Source organism: Sciurus vulgaris, assembly GCF_902686455.1.
Source record: "Sciurus vulgaris genome assembly, chromosome: 7".
NCBI classification, from domain to species: Eukaryota; Metazoa; Chordata; class Mammalia; order Rodentia; family Sciuridae; genus Sciurus; species Sciurus vulgaris.
In genome coordinates, this window is record NC_136467.1 from 96,058,082 (window position 1) to 96,072,677 (window position 14,596).

General features: G+C 32.3%; 1 protein-coding gene across 1 annotated transcript in view; it reads left to right on the top strand.

Moving 5' to 3' along the window:
* Positions 1 to 318: 318 nt before the first annotated feature.
* EYS (eyes shut homolog) overlaps positions 319 to 14,596 on the top strand; it is a gene marked incomplete at its 5' end in the record, with an annotated part of 1,696,555 nt that continues 1,682,277 nt past the window's right edge. Inside the window, 2 exon segments of the mRNA XM_079147376.1 lie at positions 319 to 1,069; positions 4,159 to 4,272. Coding sequence (XP_079003502.1) covers positions 319 to 1,069; positions 4,159 to 4,272 — 865 coding nt within the window.

Sequence of the window (14,596 nt, forward strand, 5' to 3'; positions counted from 1 at the left end):
AGGTGACATTATCTTTGCTAGCTTTTATTGAGCTAAGAAAACAGTTAAATATTTTCTATATTATTAAGTAATTTAGGGAATACAAACTTCGCTAACAATGTATTTTTTAATGTTTAAAGGAATATTTAAAACATGAACTTTACGGTTTCTTCATCAAATTTCACTGTCATCAAATATAAAAGGAATAGAAAAAAAGATGTCAATCCCTGAACAGTATCTCTACTTGGAAATATCCAGAAATAATTAAATAAGACCATTTCACAGCAATTCCTCGTGACATTTTTCATGATAGACTGTAAAATACAATTGTACAAAAGAATGACTAATAATTCAATCATCATTCTGAGCCTGGTAGTTCTCCACAGCTCCTTTACAAATGGAAAAACAGCATGTAAATGGCAGTTGGTTCAAGAATGGCATCCACAACCCTCATTATATGTGGTGAATTGGACACTAACAGACAACATCTGCACTAACTTCTACAGAGATTGCTGGGTTTGGGGTGTAAACACTAAAATGAATATTCCACACAATCAAGTTGTTCCCCAGATATGCCCTTTGCAGATTCAATTAGGAGACATCCTTGTAATTTCTTCTGATCCATCTCTTCAATTTTCAGAGATAAATTTGATGAATGTTTCTGAAGCATCTTTCATTGACTGTGTACAAAATACCACAGCTGAAGATCAGTTACTTTTTGGTTGCAAACTAAAAGGGATAAACACTGTTAATCCACTGTGGCTGAGTGCTGGCACACATTATTTTATCACAGTAATGGCAAGTGGTCCATCACTTTGTCAACTGGGACTTCAACTAAATGTGACGGTCAAACAGCAGTTCTGCCAAGAATCTCTAAGTTCAGAATTTTGCTCTGGGCATGGTAAATGTCTTAGTGAAGTTTGGAAGAAGACATATAGCTGCCATTGTCAGGCTCCATTTCATGGAAAATACTGCCAAGAACTTGATACCTGTTACTTGAGACCATGTAAAAATAATGGTAGTTGCATCAACAAAAAAGAAAAATGGGGTAAAGAAGGCTACAAATGTATCTGTCACCCATCATTTACTGGTAAGAAATTTTTTTTTAATCACATAATTGTATTAAAATGTAAAAATAAACTAAATTCATAAACTGTTAAAAAACAAATTGTTTTTTAAACTGTAGATTCCTTAAAGTGTAATGTGTAATAAATTTGCATACTGTACATATAAAAATCCTATTAGACATTTTCTAAAATAGGCTTTTGCATATTGAAAAGGTTTTTATCCTGAAGTATCTGTTTTCATATATTTTCCACATCCATGATTAATGTTTCATACATTAAAAATAACTGGATCATAATAATATAAAAAAGTTTTAGACACTGAATGAAGTTTCCAAGTTTATGGTATTTGGTTAAATAGTTCTAGGTGATAATATGGAGATGAAGAATGTATCTGATAGAGAAGGTTAAGGAACTATGTGCATGGGGGAAGGCTTTGAAGTTGCTTGGTAGAGTTGGAGAAGAAAAGATAATGATGAACCAAGAGAAATGTTTTTAATAGATGTTGGTGTAGCATCTATTAAGTGATTGAAAAGAGTGACATGGTGGAAAGAGGATGATTTGTTAATGATCAGTTTTAGCAAACTTAATGAGAGTCAAAGACAAGGGAAGTTTGTGGGTGATGAAGCCACAGGAAAGGCAATTTAAAAACAATGTAAATTGTGCTACTTAAGGCTGAAGAAAGGGTTAAAATGAATATGAAGAATGTCCACCAGAGAGTTTGATAGGAAAATTCAGGACATTAGAAGAAAGCGATGATAAAGATTGAAAAAATATAGGGCATCTCTACAGTGTAGAGATTTTGAAAGAATTTCTTTGAACAGGAGTTCCACAGAACTGACATTGAAAATTACTAGGGGAATGATTAAGGCTCTATATGATTAACACAGAACAATAATTGCCATATTCATTAAAAATAATAATAAAGGGAAAAAAAACAAATTGGTAATATACTTTGGTCATCAAAGAGGAAGGAGGGTGAGCAGCAGTTATGTCTGGAGTGGACCGTATCTACAAGTCAACAGAAATTGTGTTGGGCAGGTTTTAGGAGACTCCAAAATGGTCTTCTCCCATGTGCCTGGTGATGACTCCACTGGAGCCAGGCTTGGAGATTTCCCTGAAGACCTGGATGAGTCATTGTCAGCTTCAACATTCACCTAAGCCTATCTTTCACAGAGTAATTTTACACTCTATAGTAGGGAAATACCAATTTCAGAAATTAATTCTAAAAATAGCCACTGAACATTTTTCCATAACTGGAAAAATCAAATTGTTATTTGTCTCTATTGACATTGGTGAGACCAGTAACTTATGCTGTTGTAGATCAGGTAATTAAAATCAGGCAAGTTAGACAAAAAGTGATAGCACTCAACTAGTTGCTGTGGGTGAATTAAAAGGTGATTTAACTGAATTTCAAAAGCATACATTTTAAACTGTTCAAAGAGTTTTAAAGAAAACTTGACCACAGATTTTTTTTTACCATGTACCAAAATACTAATTTGCATGTATGCATTCATATTTCATGGAATGCTACTTCAGTAATTTTATTGTGATCTCATAGAATGATTTGCTTTTTATTCAACATGTTTATTTATTAAAAAAAAAAACTATAGATGATTTAAACCATCAAGCATTAAACACCATAAAATATTTAAGTCTGACTTTTATATTAAGACAACAATATATTTATAATTACCAAAGAAATTCAGAGTGTTCACTGTATTTGTTTGCCATGACTGATAAAAAAAACTACCAAAGTTTGGTTGGCTTAAACAATGGAAATTTATATCCTCACAGTCCTGGATGGTAGAGGTCCAAGACCAAGGGTTTGGCAGAATTGGTTTGTGGTGAGGTCTTTCTCTTTGGTATGTAGATTGTTATCTTCTCATAGTATCTTCACACTGACTTTCCCCTATATATATGTGCACAAATTTTCTCTTCTTGTAGGACACTAGTCAAATGACACCAGTCAAATTGATAAAGACCCATACTAATAACTTTTTTTCTTTCTTTTTTTTTTAAACTAGAGATTGAACCAAGGGACACTTTATCACTAAGTTACATTTCTATTCCTTTTAATTAGCTTTTGCTAAGTTTCTGTGATCGGCCTTCAACTTGCATTTCTCCTGCCTCAGTCTCCCAGGTCACTGGGAAATAGGTGTGTGCCAATTTGCCAGGTTCTAATGACCTTATTCAAACCTTATTTACTTCTCCAAATACTTCAACACCACTGAATGCATTCACACTCAGAGATACTGGGGGTTAAGACTTCAGACAACATTTTGGTGCACAATATTTATATTTTCAATGTGTTGAGGGTTGTTTGGATGTGAATGAAGAAAGAATTCTGCATTACTGAAAAAGTGATGTCAATATATGAGGAATTTATGTATAAGATAAGAATTGCTTACAAATTAAAATAGAACTCAAATAAATGAGTGCAAGCAGGTATATTGCCAAATTGTGTGCAACTGTTGTATAGCCACAATAGTACACCTGCCTGCCCTAGGATTTCACTAGCACATTACTCTTCTGAAAATATGATGATTAAATATGTATAAAACAAATAGTTATGTATGACATTGGTGTATAATAGAGGGGAACCATAAGAATATGGGGAAGTAGGATTTAGAAAATTTCATATAACAAGGAAAAGAAAGTGTAAAAGTTATTTTTACACAGCTTCTGAGAATCAAGATAGTCTTTTCTCCTTTTGAATTCTTTCCTATTTTAGGAGGTAGAGTACACAATATATGTCACTTTGTAAATTATCACTCCAATGGTACCACTACATGTTAATATTTATATTTTGGAATCACATCAAAATGTGATTAAAAAATTCAAATTATCACAGAGATGAAAGCTCAAATATCAATAATTTGAATATAACTGAATATTACAGGATGGGATCAAAACATGAAAAAATATCAAATATCCAAGTTAATTTTTGTTTCAATTTAAATATATCATCATGTAGCATTATTTTATAATTTAAGTTGTATTTTGCTTATTTTTTATATTACTCTGAATAAATAAATTCAGCAAAACTGATGACCATAATCAACTATTTAGATGCAATGTAAATATTGTTGAAATTTTGTTTTCATTTTTATAGGCAGAAATTGTACAGAAATAATTGGCCAATGTAAACCACAAATCTGTATCCATGGGAACTGCAGTAACATTACAGCTAGTAGTTTCATTTGTGAATGCGATGAACAATATACAGGTAAGAAATGCAAGCATATGTATATGTTCATATATATTATGTACATATACATAGACAAAAATTAATTTTGGCTTATTTATTTCAAATTAAATTTGAATGTTGTTTTCATTATTGAAAATAATCAGTTTTAGAGGTTATATATACACTGTGGCCTTTTCATGGAAAAGTTTAATAAGTCACTTTGGTTAATATAATCATATGATTCTACTACTATGTTTTCCAGAATATAAAAGCAACTTGGATGTCAGTTCATAAATCTTTTTTTATCATGACAAAGTATATTTTATTTCTAACTACTAAAATATTTTTAAAACTTGTGCACATTTTGCAAATACATTACATATTTACATCACCGTTAGATAACACCATTCTCAAATTTTTTTTACAAAAAAATGTAAATTTGTAAAAATTCCTTCTCAAATGAATTTAAAGAAATGAGATGATATCATTGTTTAAGCTGATAGATTCTTACTGTTAGTTAAATGTTTAACCAAGGAAAGCATCTTTAAATCATTCTCATTTAATCTTTGAACTCTCTGGCATTCTTTTTTCTTGGATATATATATATATACATATATATATATATATATCTGTCCCTCTTCAAGATGTCAATAGACTGTATCTCCTGGCACTTTAGAAATCTAACACTCCTTTAGTAGGCATTAAAAAGAAAATCCATTTCTTCCAAATTCCAGAAATAGTGATATTTCTAAGTTTTTCTTTTGCGTACTTTTCCACTTTACTGAGTTGATGGAGATGAGTAGATGCAACCAAAATTTGGAGGACTGTTCTATTAAAATGTCAGAATCCCTCTATCACCATTAGGTTCACAGTTATAATTACTCTTCAGAGGCCTAATTATTTCTAATATCCAAATGTTGATTGTTAGCAGGAAGAAAAAGTGCACTCTACATGTTACATTTTTCCCCAATGATAGCTTTGTCGCAAAGCTATACCATTATTCTACGTATATTTTAACATTGTAAATGTCACAACTTAGTTTTTATTCAAATTATGTGAAGATCAGAATATTTTGGATCAAAATGTGAATTATGTATATACCAGAATAACATTATTATTATTATTATGCTCAGTGCTTTTCTCAATTTGATGAAAACAAATTGTGCATCATAATATTCAAAACAAAATTTGTGTTCATAATTTCACTGTATGAACAATTCACTTATTTTTTAGCATTTTTACTGAACTCACAATTGCATTCTCAATTCTGCCAGTCTTGCCTTCAACATGATAAACTTGTAAAACTTCATTGTAATTGAACAAACTGAAGGAAAAAATTAAACTATTGTTAGAGTTAACTATTTTTTGAATATTAGGAAAATAATTCTGAGAAAAACAATTCTGGGTCAGTCATTTGATGTAAATGATAAGACATGTTTCACAAAGATATCTCTAAGAATCCCTCTGTCTTTGTACCTCACACATCATCATCTACTATATCAACATTTATAATACATGTTAATGGTTCTTCAGTTCATGTGTCTTTTGGTTTTCATAGATACATGATGTCACAAATGCTCTTAAAGATACTCAGTGTTTAAGGGCAAATTATTTCTTCATCATCATTCTGGGGAAAGAAATTTAAACCTTATATTTATTAAAAGGTTAATGTTTACCGGGCATGGTAGCACATGCCTGTAATCCCAGTGGCTCGGGAGACTGAGATAGGAGGGTCGAGAGTTAAAAGCCAGCCTTAGTAAAAGAAAGGTGCTAAGCAACTCAGGGAGACCCTGTCTCCAAACAAAATACAAAATAAGGCTGGGGATGTTGCTCAGTGGTGAGTGCCCTGAATTCAATCCCCAGTCCCCCACCCCCAAAAAAGGAATAGATTACTGTAAGTATTTATTAAAAAATAAGAAATACCATTGGGACATGAATTTGTAGATAGTTGTATATTTATACCCAGGGTTGGCAAACTTTTTTTTTCTGTGAAAACCAGATCATAAAGATTTAAGATTGTTCAGTGCATTATCTATATGCCAAAAACTCAACTATGCTATTGAAACATGAAAACAGCCACAACTCTGCAAATGAGAGAACTTTTCTATTTCCATTCAACCTCTTTCAAAAAAATAGGTGGAGTGTTATATTTGGCTCAGAGTTGTGATTTCCTGACTTCTTATGTATACATACAATCAATGATCATGCTAAGTGAGATAAGCCAATCTCAAAAAGCCAAAGGACGAATGATATCGCTAATAAGTGGAGGTTGACACATAATGGGGGGGAGGGAAGGGTTAGAGTTAGGGTTAGAGAGGGGGGCAAGTATGGAGGAAGGAACTACTGTATAGAGGGTAAAGAGGGGTGGGAGGGGTGGGGGGAAGGGAAAAAATAACAGAATGAATCAAACAACATTGCTCTATGTAAATTTATGATTACACAAATGGTATGCCTTTACGCCATGTACAAACAGAGAAACAACATGTATCCCATTTGTTTAAAAAAAAAAAAAAAAAAAAAAAAAAAAAACTCTATTGCAGGAACATACATATAACTCACTATAAACTCTATGACTAGAATATATTCAGACTCAATTGCCCTGTCCCATATAACATAGAACTCACAGTTTTCCGCTTGATTTGTGCTGATTGGGCAGAAAGATCAGTATCCTCTTCCTACCACCAGAGATATGCTGGAGTTAGTTCTTTGTGGCTACTGGGGTCTTCAAAGTCCTACAAATTGTCTTTAAATGAGAGTTAAAGTATACTTCGTATCTAAAAAGAATTGGAAAAAAAAGTAAATTATCACAATCCATTTGCCAGATTATCCTCATGTTAAAAAGTGTTCTGTGTATTATATATATTCCGTATCCCTAGATAAAATCATGCCAGAATTTAAAGTACACAGTTCCAACTTATTAAAACCAATTGTTTTTATTTCAATACAACTATGAATAATAGCATTTGGTTAAAAAAAATCCAGGACAAATGGTAAATGGGTGTTTGGGGAGAATTAAAAATTTTGAAATTTTTTCTTACATCTCATTAGTATATAATCTTGTGTTATTCTGAGAAAATGAGGAAGGTTACCCAAATAAATGCCTACTAACTATTATAGGGATTTTTTTGCATTATTCTTGGACTTAGCCAAAAGTTTACATAAAGCAACACTTTAAAAAATTCATTAATTATGTGTTTATCTGGCCATCACATTAATAATTTATATTTATTTTTAATGATTTCTTGAAAAACTTTCAACTAACATGTGTAAAAATGTTATATATTAATGTTATATACTAATGTATCCATTTGAAAGTAATTTAGCATAATTTTATAACTTCATAAGATTTATTGCAAAACATTTTAAAAATCTAATTGTTTAGGAATTCAGGGAAATATTAAAATGTTCAAGCTATATATGGACAGTTTCTGACACTTTCAATTAATAGTTTAGTGTAGGAAACAGTAATTGTCAGAAAATAAATTCTTCACTCTTCATTTAATACTAAAGCTGCAAAGTGCAATTTTAGTTTCAAGATTCAGGAAGGTATATTTGAAAGACATGCTGAGATCTTGAGTCAAGATGAGTGATTTAAAGGAGAACTTGACATGGCACTGGAAGAATAACGAATTAACAGAGTGTAGTGACTTTGGGGATCACTGTGGACAGGAAACAGGAGATCCAATCTGACTACTAGAGAGTAGTGGAGGGAATTCAGTTTAAATCAAAATGTAGGCAGAATGATTTCCAATGCAAAGTAGACTTCTCCATTTACATAATCCTCACCAATGGGTAGAATTTATGGAGAATGGGATTTTGTCCACAGAAAGGAGAGCTGGCAGGAGTTAAATCAGATATCATTTTCCTCATTTTTAATAATTCATCTTTAATCTTATTTTGAGAGTCAACTCTGATAGAGGTTGGAAAATTAATCTCTGTCAATTCAACCCTAGCTCTAACCCCCTGCCAGGAAGAAAATTGAACTAGACTTTGCTCTTATAAGTGAAATTTTAAAAAAGTATTTTTAGTTATATGAACAGTAAATATACTATTTAAGTATTATTCACTCTAAGGTTTAGCATTACAAAATTTGGAATTAAATTTTATGAGAAATATTTTAAAAACTTAAACTAAAACATTTAAAGATGTATATAGTTTTCTTAGAGATTGAATTAAAAAAGTTCATAAGTTCACTCTGAATTGTAATCACTTTTATATTGTCAAACTTCATTTTATAGTTTTCTTCTTTTTTCTCTGGTAACAATGATCACTGTCAGCATTGATGTTGACCTGTATTACCAAACACAGTATAATCCAAATTAACATAACACTAAGAAGTATGGACAAAACACAAAAAATTTCTCCTACTAGCCTACTTTACCTAGATAAAAACTGAAGCTTATTCTGTGCCTCCTGGTGTCTCTTTTATTGTTGATGAATCCAGCTCAAGGGGTTGCTAATACATCTGGGGGAATCCACTTCCCAACATCTGTGATTACCATGGTGCTGCTCCTTTCTGCCTTTAGCACATACATGGAGGTGAAAGAGAAGATGAGGGATTCTGGAGTCTACAAAAGAGCAAGACACACCCACTACCGTGGGCACCCAGCTCTGAGCTCCCTTCTCTCTGGAAAAGTCTGCACCTCTTTCCCTTTCTTAAATAAAACTTGCTTTCTATACTTGCCTCTGCATTTCTCAGGTGTTTAATCTTCAGCACATTGGGAACAAGGACTTAATCCTGATCTCCAATACGGGTATCTATAACCAAGGTTCTTGGATTTGTAAGGCAACATTTTTTACTACACTTAGGAAGTTTTAGACTCTTATTATTAAATCAGTTTTATTACCAAAATATCCCTGTCCTTTCCTTGTATGGTCACATATATGGCAGACTCATACCAGTTGCTGAGGTTCTGTTCATTTTAGTTCAGTCAATTCTTTCTCTGTGTGTTCTTCTGATTAGTATAATTTTTTAAAAATTTACTCATACTTGTTAGCTCTACCTAGTTTTTTTGAGAACTTTGAAGTTTCTGTTTGTGTGTTTTTATGTGGAACTTTTATGGTTTTCTTCAAGAAAGTTCTGAAAAGAGCTGTACTACCAATAGAAGAATCACAAATGTCAGCATGACTCTGTCCTCTACGTCTGTTTCTGTCTTTGTCTTTCCCTGTCCCCTTAATCTTCAGAAACTTTCTTTATATTCATTGAAAGAGGTAACTCTTTAAAGACACTAAACAGGATGTCTCAAATCGAAATGTAATTTGGGACAAACTGAAATCGAGTAACTGTAATTAGGAATAAAGATCAACTTCTTGTAAAATCATGCTAACATCACTTTATTATGTAACTATTTTAAACTGAAATTCGAAATTTGAATCTATAAGTGATGAGGTTTTAGTATATAGAGTACTGTGAAGAGAGTGAATTTAGGAAGAAAGAGAACTGGGTAGTTACCATAAATATATTATGTCCAAGTCAAACAGTTCAACACAGTGCTGCCAAAGTACCTTTTTAAAAGATATTTACTATTTCCAAAGTCTCTAATTATTTTTCCTTTGTATGTTATGTAATGAAAAGAATATGGACTGGGTAGAGATAAAAACTTGGTTATGAGACTCTAGGACATTCGTGTACAAATTTCAGTTCTCTGATCTTGGATTACTACTTCTGCAATAACATGAGGGAAACAAACCCGCCTTCCCTGCCTGCAATGTGAAATGAATAAGATGCACTGTATAAACATGGCAAGTGGTACTGCAACTGGAATTGCACAGGTTGGTATTCTGCGATCAGCTCGACATCTACCTGTATATTTGATCTCTAGAAAATTATTTAATCTCTCTAAATTTAATTTCCTGTTTTATAAAACCATGGGAGTTATCAATACTCATCTCATGGGTTTCTCTGAAGACCAAATGAAACAATTCATCTAAACTACTCAGTCAAAGACACCTAGTGAGCACTCAGTTTTATGTGCTGCTACTTTTGCCATGGCTCGCCCCAAATCCTCACCCAAGGTTTAGTTCTTCTATTATGCTAATGCTGTCAATTCCAGGGTCCCTGATCCTGCTATTTCAGTATTTATGTAAAAGACTTTCATCTACTTTCATAAACAGTTCTCAAAACTTCTCTAAACTAGCCAACCACTCTTATCAAATAATTCTAATGATCATGTTATAAACAAATCATACAAATTCACATTTTCTCAACTATTGATCATATTTTACATATTTCTAGAGTGAAGTCTCACTTTCTTTACTTCTTCAAAATCTACCTTCTTAACTCTTCTTACTGATTTACAAAGTCCTTGACAACCAGGCCCATGATCTGTTCGAATTTACAGCCACATCCAGTAGCACATACAAGGCTTTGAATAAATGTTTGATAATGAAGACAGGAAGAGATAGTGGGGATGTTCTTAATCTTCAGGGGATTTCAAAACATGATTCTCTTCTGATGGATGTACTCGAGAATAGGAATGAGGCAATGTTTTTGTTCAATCTGGAGACACAGGTTTATATTTGAGCATCGTACACTATTATTGTATATGTAGAAAGAAAAGAATTAGTGCTTTGTCCATATTTTATTAGAATACTGTAAGAAATAGTGAAAGAAATATATTATCTCTTAAAAATGAAATAGAGGGTCTTTTTAAAAAATGGCCATAAGGAAAATATGAATATTTGCTTATTTTTGACTCCAAGTATGTTCACTTTTTATACTAAGAAAATTACATCATTGTCTTCCGTATTTTTAAAATGAAAAAGAAGTAATACCTATTTTTAGCCTTGTAATACTGAAGTCCCCAATGCCTCCCCTTGTAGAATTTGAATTGGCTATCATTGGTGACAGATGTTCTATACATCAAAGTAATACTGCTTATATAATTGTGATAATTTTCCACTTTTGATTTGTCAGTTTCCGTGATTTAAAAGTCATTTGATGACTGCCTGAAAATGACTGATGTGTTTCTTTTATTAAGTAATTTCTGCTGGTGAAGTGTAAGTCTTTTAACGAGTTCCTGAATTCTGCTAAAGGCTGCATATTTTCAATTTTTGTTCAACTAAACAGGTGTGACAATTTATAGAGTTCTATGCAGAAACATCTCTCTAATTACTCCATCTTGGGACTTTGAAATGTGTTTTATGGGGAAAAACCATAAACTTATTTTTTGTATACAAGAACATTTTTTGAACATATGGCTGTGATTTTTATTTAGTATAAAAACTTGAAAATGAAAATAGAAGTTTGAACTTATGAATAATTTTACTTTTTCACTATAGGAGAATTTATTATTCTATTTTGTTTGTTGATTATCAATGCTATTGAACTTTCACATACTAGTTATAAAGTCAATATGCAAAATTACTAATCTGTCATATCCCTTTTAATAGATATAGCTGTACTTGATTTCTTGAACTCATTGATTTGATTAGAGTGATCAGAAATTCCACGCTTTTATAACCTACTTTGTCGTGGTCAATCTTACCTTAATAATCCAGGAAATTTCATATTATATTGGCTCAAAAACAGTTTTAAAAATGATCTCTGCTAGATGACCACTTCCATATTAAAGACAAATATTAGCAAGTGATTAATTCATTTTTGAACTCAAATTATGCCACCATTCAGTGAAAATTTTCATCAAGTTTAAAAGTAGCTTTAAAGTAGTCTCAGAAAATTAAATTAAGATGTACAGGTAAGTGGAAGATAAGATGAGTAAGTATGGAAAAGAAAGTAACTAATTTTTCCATCACTTATGCACTCAAATTTATTCTATTCATACCTATTTGTCTATCTAACATTGGTACCTCAACTTTGATGACAGAACGCACTTAGACATTTTATGGAGCACCATTCACAGAATTCTATTGTTCCTTCTATTTTCTAAAACAAATATATGCATTAAGCAGATTAACCTTCCATTTTAAAAATTTATTTGTTCTTTTTAGATATACATGACAATAGATGTATTTTGACATTTTAAATGTTCCATGTTTCTCTTAAGAGACAGGGCTGTATAACGGAAATTTCTTAAACCATGGAGTCTGTGTGCTGGCAATCAATTGCTCCTAGAGGATAATAATCCCCATATTTTCTTTTCCCTGGCAAAAGTTTTGTTTAACTCATTGTTATAGTTTAGAAGTGGTATCCCCCCAAAACTCACATGTGAGACAATGCAAGAAGGCTTAGAGGAGAAATTATTGGGTTATATCCCTAACCTCATCAGTGAATTAATTCCTAATGGTATTAACTGAGTGGTAACTAGAGGCAGGTGGGGTGTGGCTGGAGGAAGTGGTTCATTGAGGGTGGAGCTATGGGGTATACATTTTGTATCTGGAGAGTGGAGTCTCTCTCTCTGCTTCTGGTATCAGCAGGTGAGCTGCTTTGCTCTTCAACACTCTTCTGCCATGGTGTTCAGCCTCATCTCAAGCCCTGAGGAATGGACCCTGCTGTCTGTGGGTTGAGCCTCTGAAATTGTGAGCCCCCAAATAAACTTTTCCTCTTAAAATTGTTCTGGTGAGATCTTTAGTCATAGTAGCAAAAAAACTGACTCAAACACTCATTATCTTTAGTAGGTATTCTACTTCTAAAATAAATAATATTTAATTTGATAAGAAAAAAAGAGTGAACATAACTTTAACTAAAAGCATGCAATTAGTTCTATGATATTCTTTAATTATTTATTGTGTTCTAAATCTGGGACACAGAGCACTGAAATTACTCTGTGAAGAGATTTTAACTGAAAGAAGTGCTTGTGTATTTGCATGCATGTATGTATTATGAGTCTGTCTGCATCTGTTTATAGGTGTATAAAGAGCACGAGACCTGTTTATACACATATAAAAAGGTGTATTCTTTATGGGAAGCATAACATAGGTCATGCAACAGTTTATTTCAGACATAAAAAGACATTGTGACAGAATATCCAATATTAATTTTTAAGTATTGCCATCTTAGCTGATGTTTTGATATTGTACACATTGTGCAATATTTAATTTAGTAAAACATATCTCTTCAAACACCCAACATTTATTTATATTAAAATCTTTCAAAATCCCTTTTCTGACTTTTTAAAAAGTTTATTACGTTATCATTATCTATGATCACCCTGCTGTACAAAAGCACACCAGAGCTTCTCTCTCCTATCTGGGATTACTACCCACTGATCAACATTTCACATTTCTCCCTCCCTCTCACTCTCCCTGGCACTGGTAACCACCATTCTATTCTCAACTTCTATGAGACCTATTTTTTTAGAATCCACATATGAGTGAGATCCTGTAGTACTTATCTTTCTATGTCAGGCTTATTCCACTTAACACACCAAAGTCTAGTTCCATCCATGCTGTCACAAATGAGAGGATTTCATTCTCTTTATGACTAACTTTTATTCCTTTGTGTACGTATGCTGCATTTTCTTTATCCATTTCTCAAGCCATGGACCTTTAGGTTGTTTCCGTTTCTTGGCTATTGGAAATAGTGCTTCAGTGAAAACAGGAGTATAAATGTCTCTTCAACACATGCATCCTATCTCCATTAGATATATACTCAGCAGTGGGACTATGTCCTGAAAACTTTTCAGGTTTTTAGTTACCTCCATACTGTTTTCTGGAATGACTACATTATTTTAAATTTCCACCAAAACAGTGCAAGGGTTCTCTTTTCTCTAAATCCTAACCAGTATTTGTTATTTTTTTTTTCTTTTGATCATAGTTACACTTAATCGGGTAAAATGATATGGCATTGTGAATTGTATGTTGATTTTGTATATTACAATTATGATGAAGTTATTCTTTATTTCTAATAGGATTTTTTTTATGTGTAAGATCTTGTCACCTGCAAGAATAGATTACTTGTGGTGCAAGGGCTCAAATCCAAAATCAAAACAATTGACTAATTTTCTCATTAGATGCCCTGTATTTTTTTTCTATTTTCTAATTGCTTAAACTAGGACTACCAGCATTGTTGAACAAAAATGGTGACAGTAGGCATCCTTCTCTTCTGACAAATGTTGAAGAGAATGTTACCAGTTTTCCTCCATTTAGTGTGTTATGCAATGTAGTATCATAAATAGTATCATCAATTTGAGGTATATTCATCCCTTCAATTTTATCCTGAAGGGATGGTGAATTGCATCAAATGTCTATTCTCTATCTATTGAGATGATCACATAATTTTTGTCCTTCATTCTGTTGATGTGATATATCACATCTATTAATTTTTATATGTTCATCTTTTCATTCTTGATATAAATCACACTTCATCACAGGGAATAATCTTTACAATGTGCTGTTGGATTCCGTTACCATGTTTTTTATTTAGGATTTTGTATCTGTGTTCATCAATATTGGCTTGCAGTAT